The sequence below is a fragment of the Cotesia glomerata genome, linkage group LG9 (genome assembly GCF_020080835.1).
Source record: "Cotesia glomerata isolate CgM1 linkage group LG9, MPM_Cglom_v2.3, whole genome shotgun sequence".
Taxonomy (NCBI): domain Eukaryota; kingdom Metazoa; phylum Arthropoda; class Insecta; order Hymenoptera; family Braconidae; genus Cotesia; species Cotesia glomerata.
In genome coordinates, this window is record NC_058166.1 from 6,887,821 (window position 1) to 6,895,081 (window position 7,261).

Genomic DNA, 7,261 nt, shown 5'->3' on the forward strand with positions numbered 1-7,261 from the left:
ACCAGGCTCTCCCCCTCAAGCCTGGTGACCTATATGATCAAACAAGAGGAAAACTGGTCAGCTGTTGCAGTTTATGCACAGCACCTCCTGAAAGACAAAATCGCAGAAAGGGACCAGTAGCCAGGAGTAGGCGTCGTGAGACGCAGCCCGACTGGATTGAAGTAATGCTAACGCGGTTCCAATCCAGTCCTCCCCGTACCATCTAGGGGAGAGGGGAAGAGGAATGTTTTTTTTAGTGGGTAAAAATCTCCACACTACCGACTATCGATATCTGCCGGAAGATGGGTGGCAGAGTTAACGATACCGGTGTCTTTTGAAGATCTTTTTTCGTACCTCTTTATAAAAAAAAAAAAAAAAAAAAAAAACACACACACACACACACACACACACACACATACACACATACATACAGACACTGTGACAACCTCACGGGGATAGTCAGGGAAGCTTCCTGTGACCTTCAAACGTCGAGATCTGATGAAAACTCGATTTTTGCAAAACGGGGTGAAAACAATAACTTCCCGATTTTCTTAGCGGGAAGTTAAAAATAGATGTATAAATTTTCTAAAAGTCATCATCATTATTAAATACTGAGAATTTCTGTTGGATTGTTAAAAAGTAGATGTTATCTGACTATTTCAGCGTATTTTTTTCTTTGATTGACAATAGATCTAAGATTATAATACAATCTGCGATACTTCTATCATAAAATTAAAAAAATAGATATGAAATCAACATGATTAGGTACAAAAAAATTATTCAAGAATCTTATCATTTTCCTTTTATCTAACAATAAGATAGTTTATCGAGATTCAAGAGAATATAAAGATTGTTAAAATGTGATGTAGCCTTATTAGCTAAAATGAACAGGGTACTGGTTATATTAATACTTTTAATAATTGCTAGTAGTAGCAATGGAGAATATCATCCACTACTCAAAGGGTAAGTTTTTGTAATATTAATAGAGTTTAAAGTAATTTGTATGACATATTACGCATCTAATTCTCATTTTTGACGAATGAGAAGATTTATTAATTTTCATTCACGTTATTTTAAAAAAATTAAAGAAACGGAAAATTTTAAGAATTTAAATTCCAATAGATGGCCGAAGTCATTTATTGATGGTACAATGGTATTTTTATTGTACCAGTGTCTGACCGGTGATTAAATTGGTATTTATTTGATTATTTTTATAAAAATTTATTAAAAGATTTGTTAAGAAACTATTAATATAAAGACTACTTCAGAATTTAATTCGACAAGATTGACCTAATAGGAACTTTTTGTGAACTAAAGAGATGTACTCGTACCTCTCGGATACTCTGCTATAGTAACTGACCGACTTTAGGCAAATCATGCTGTGAGAAATTTTCATGAATTATTTTCGATGTTCCAAAGATTAAATAATATTTGCAATACCTATTTATTATAATGATTATAAGTTCAACAATAGTTAAAAATAAATTTCAAGGTCATAAAAAATGTAGTTGGTAACAATTTTTGGACTTTCTTATGCAAGCGCTCAACTACTGGAACATTTATCCTCGTTTAATTTTTTCAGAAAAACAAAATTCTTTCTATAAAAATTCGTTAAATAAGAAACTTTTTTTTTCTATTTTCAAAATATAATTGTTCTAAAAGAAAAAATTAGGAAAACGGTTGACCCTGAAGGCCATCCCTGCAACTTCCCGCCAATTTTATACCTAAACGCTTGAAATTGCACTTAAGACGTTTTTCAGCTCTTCGAGCTTATAAATACAATTTGTGTGTTATTTTGAACTCTCTGAGCTCAAAAAAATAGCTTTTGTATGCTTTTGAGCTCTTCGAGTTAAAAAAATTAAAAATTCATTTATTTTAACAACTATGAAAAATTTTTTAAAAAGAATAATTTATTTCAAAATTTTAATCTAAATTATATTTATATAATAAAATAACTCCTCCAAAAACTTAACATAAAGAATTGACTATCGCTGAAAAATATGTAAAACCGTGAAAAAGCACAAATTCTAATCAAGGCTTTTCTGATGATACAAAATTTAACTATAAAAATTTCTTTCAAAATAATAATATGTTCGTCACAAAATTTTCCTTACTCTCTTAATTTTCTAAATCATAAATGAATATCGTTGAAAAAATATCAAACAAATTTAAAAAACTTATTTTATTATATAAATATGCTAGAGATAAAATTTTCCTTATTTTCTCCATTATATAGATTATGTATATGTTGCGGAAAAAAAATTTTTGCTTTATTTTTTTTTTAAATTTTAGACTTCAGAACGTTATTAAAATTTATCGTTAAATATATAAAAAAGCTTTTTAGAAGTAAAAATTTTTGGGGTTTCTATTTTGCCGCTCCTCTCTTCCCCCACGACAATTTTTCAAATTAAAATACAGATTTTCAAAAATTAGTAAAAAGTGTAGAAAATTTTATTGTCTTTTCACTGTAAAAAAAAACCGGTGTAAGTCCATGCGGTGTACGGTGTTAAAAATTCCGGTGTTAAATTCAACACCAAAATCGGTGTAGCAGTAACACCGTTCGCGGTGCAAATATTTTTTTTCGGTGTTAAATCGGTGTTATAAATTTTCCGGTGTTGGTAATATTTTAACTAACACAATTTTTATAATTAAATTTTTTATGTTTAATAATTAAAAATAAATAATCAAAAAAAGTTAATATTTAATTTAAAAAGTTTAAATTAATAAAATATTAAGTAGATAAAAATTTTTAATTAAAATAAATACACTGTAAAAATTTCGATGTAAAAATGGACCCGGAGCACTTTACACGGCCGTGTAATGTGAAATAATGGTGTAAAATTCTCTCGGTGTAAATTTTCGATCCATGTTACTTTAACACCATTATTAAAGGACAATTTTAGGACATCATATAAATAATCGGAAATTTCAAAATAGTGCATTTTAGTAATTATTTCATAACTTTTAAGTATTTTTTTTAAGATTTTCGGAATACTGCTAAGATAATTTTAGAATCAACGCAATTTATTTGAAGCAATTTAGTTAAAATTTTGTCCTTAAATCTTATGTGGAAGCTTTTTTGAATAATCTTAAAACATTTTTTAACTATTTGAGAACAAATTTTGAATACTTTTGAGATATTTTTCGGATATTTTTGAGACAATTTTGGAACATTTCTTGGACAGTTTTAAAGTGTTTTTACAACAAATTTGAAACATTTTTAGAACAATTTTACGACAATTTTGAACGTTTTTTGAATGATTTTCATAGAGATAATTTATTTTTGCACAGCTGTAGATTTTTCTCGAAATTAATAGATGAAAAATTTTTTGGACAATTTTAAGACGTTTTTGGGACAATTTAAAAATTTACGAATTACCCGTTTAGGTGAAATTCAAATAATTTTCTTTTGTAATGATAATATAATGCTGTTGTGTAAGCTATCAGAGACTATGTGTTACAATATGAGTTTATGTGCAAATGAAATATCTGAAAGAAAAGCCAAGTTACCAAATCAAGAGACTCGATAGAGTCTGGCGCCAAGTTCCGTTCTCAAGCCAGACTACCGAGTGTGTATATACCGTAAGCAGAACGGTTTTTTGAAGTTACAAATTTTTTTTCAAATTTATTTTGATTTTTTTTTATATGATATTTTATAATAGTAGTTCATGCTTTTTATTACGCGTATTACTTGATTATTATCAATTATCTTTATAATTTCTATTTAAAATTATTAAAAATAATCAGCACAAACTATAGCGACCCAGATTTTTAGATTTTAACTTTTTTCTTATGTAAAAAGCGGACGGCCAGAGACTAAATAATATAAGGATGCATGCTAATCTACAGATTCGGTAGAATCTGGCGCCAAGTTCCGTTCAAAAATCCCGTTGCAAACGGAGCGCCAGACTACCGAATGTGTTTACTGTAAGCAGAACGGTTTTTTGAGGTTGCGAAATTTAATTTAATTCTACGGTACTTTTTTTCACTAATTTGTTTATTATAACAGTAATTCATAATTTATTTTACCGTATTAATTAATTTATATTCACTTATAACAATTTATTTACTTGAAATTATTAAATTTTATCAGCACATACTATAGCGCGCTCACATTTTTCGATCCTGACTTTTTTTTTATGTAAAAAGTGACATGCCACAGACTAGATAAAATAAAAATGTGTAGTAATCCTCCTATAGATACGCAACTACAGTTAAAAAAAGTAATTCACAGCTTACATTTACGGCCGCCAGGGCGCACTGGAATTATATCTACATAAACTGTAGCTTCAAGGGGATAGTTTGCGGTAAAAAATGCAGCCAACGCGAGATTTAAGTTAGTACCGTAGAAAAGTAAACTCCAATCTTAAAGGTGCTCACACACATGTTAATGAACTAAGGTAGATTGCTTGCAGTTATCCTTTTATTTATTTACTTTGTTTATTTACTTTGAGCTCTCTGCGAGAAAGTACCCGAGAAAAAATATTTATATACAATTATATATATTTATATATAAATTGGTTATACATGATTATATATGAAAAATGGCCAAATATAATCATATCTAATTATATATAACAATATTTAATTATATATTTATTACATCTAATTATTGGGTTAATTTTATGGATAGAATATTTAATATGGTCCTACGCAATTCTGTGTAACCAATTGAAATGCAAAAAAATATATCTAGATATAATTTTATAGCTATAACACCAGCGGTCACCCATCCAACTATTAACCCTGCTCAATGCTGCTTAACTTTGGTGATCTCCGTGCGTCTTGAAGTGTCTGTCTGCTGTGCTGCTGTCTTAGATGATAATGATTCTATGATCTACATAATGTATCATATGAGTTTATCATAAATGGAATATAAAAGTTGATTTTAATATATATTTGGATAGTCATTATTCATAATTTATTTATTTTACCGAATTTCATTATAATATAAGACTTATTTAAATAATAAAATAAATAATGATTTTACTATTAGGTAGTAGCAGAGCAGACCAAAACATCTCATAGGAAATGTGACAAATTTTGTATTTCAGAATTATTTAAACGTAATTATAAACATCATTTTACACTTTTTGTGATAACCATCAAAAAAAATTTTTTTTCAAAGAAAAAATTTTTATGTCTGTTAATTATATATAAGCATACATAGTTATATATAATTATATATGGGACTATATACAATCTTGCATGGCTGTATATTGCTCCATATATAGTCATATATAATTATATATAACCTCATATACAATTCCACATATAATCATGTATGATTATATACAATTATATATAATTATATAGAAACATTTTTTCTCGGGTATTGCTCCATATATAGTCATATATAATTATATATGATTATATATAGCCTCATATACAATTCCATATATAATCATGTATGATTATATATAATTCTATATACTTATATATAATTGTATATGGAACTATATATAATCCTGCATGGTTGTATATTGCTCCATATATAGTCATATATAATTATATATGATAATATATAACCTCATATACAATTCCATATATAATCATGTATGATTATATATAATTATGTATGATCATATATAATTGTATATAATTATATATGTGATTCCATATATAATCATATATGATTATATACAATTATATATAATTATATAGAAACATTTTTTTTCTCGAATTTGCCTTTTTCATGAAAAAAAAAATAGCATCTATCGACGATTCTCGACATGTCAACTTTCAAGTTAATAAAAATATAATTGTTTTGATTCTGGTGAAAAAACACACAGAAATCGATTACTGTATCATTTAATAACCACAATATGCAACATTACTCATAATAAATTTACGGATTTTTGTATTATAACAATTCAGAAAAGTCTGTTCAGCTACTGGTCCACATTTTTACAAGTGTTCCAAGTACTGGGTACTTTACCTTATTACTTACCTTCAATTCCACCAATTATTATTTCATCACGACTGGAAGCTGATTCTTCAGGCATTCTACAACTAAAATCACTACTTTTTATTTTCCTTATCCTTCATTTTAAGCACCCACTTTTATATTAACTTAATATGTTGTTTTAACATCAATATATTTATAAATTTTTTAAAAATAAGCAATGCGTATGCTTATTAAAAGCAAAACTTGATGTAAATAAGATTCTTTATCTCAATCACATTTCAGTTTATTACTTTTTAACAATCTAAAATTAAAGAACGATTGTTTATGTGTCAGACAAATGTGTATTGTTATAACTGACGTTATAAGTTATTAACAAAACAATAAAAAATGAATTTATTAACACTGCGCGGTAAAAATAAAGATTAATAATTTTATTGTTGTTATGAAATAATAAAGTGTTTAAAAATTTTGTGTTCTTAATGACCCAGTCAGAAGAGTTAAATTAACTTGGCGGCTGTCACTGATGTTGCCCTTGGTAGATATTTTCTGGTTTCTGCCAGGGCATTTCACTCTTTCACTCCCGTCGTCTGGTTTTTTAAGGAAAATAAAAAGTAAGAGCACACAACCCTGATAGCCACGCTTTTGGTAATTAATAACCTGCACTGGCGGGATTTTAGCCAAAGTCATTTCAAAGTTCACTTAAAGTCACTCACTGCCAGAATCCCTGTATTGAATCTGTAGTGAAGTTGGTTCTAGGAATTCAAACATAAACCTACGCCGACATCTGAACTAAAGCTGTTGACAAGTTTTATTTGCAGAAGGTTAACTAAAGTTATGACTCTGAATTTGCGTAGAAATAATGTCAAGTTAGACTGTAACATTTTAACAAATTTTAGCTGACAGTTAATATAAATTACCTAAACTTCAATTTTCATTTAAAATACTTAACAATATGAAGACATATTTGAAAATCAAGTTTTAACTCTGAAAGTTCAATCTACAACACAACAGACACAGGGCAATTATTTCGATATGATTTTTTTAAGAAAGATAATGCATAAAATTAGAACCTAATATTTTCTTGTCATTTGATGTTAGTATTACTTATAACTCATAAATAAGTAACTCAATGAAATTAAATAAAAATTTTGCATATTTTAATTGAAAAGGATAAATTTGAAAAAAGATAATTTTTTTAACCTGATGTTTTCCTATCGTTAAAAAACATTTACTTCCCAGAAAGTTTTCACCTACGGCAAATATACTTCAGGTCTGTTATACGCAAAATAAATATGAAAAATAAATACTGTTAATTTTATTTGATTTGTACAAATATATATAAGTGATTATTGGTCTCCAGAATTAATATATATT

At 27.6% G+C, this 7,261-nt stretch overlaps 1 protein-coding gene across 1 annotated transcript in view; it reads left to right on the plus strand.

The window, feature by feature from the left end:
* Window positions 1-862: 862 nt before the first annotated feature.
* Window positions 863-7,261, plus strand: part of LOC123272184 (Bardet-Biedl syndrome 5 protein homolog) — a 7,425-nt gene continuing 1,026 nt past the window's right edge. Inside the window, exons 1-2 of the mRNA XM_044738883.1 lie at window positions 863-942; window positions 1,102-1,132. Coding sequence (XP_044594818.1) covers window positions 863-942; window positions 1,102-1,132 — 111 coding nt within the window. The remainder of the gene's footprint in view (window positions 943-1,101; window positions 1,133-7,261) is intronic.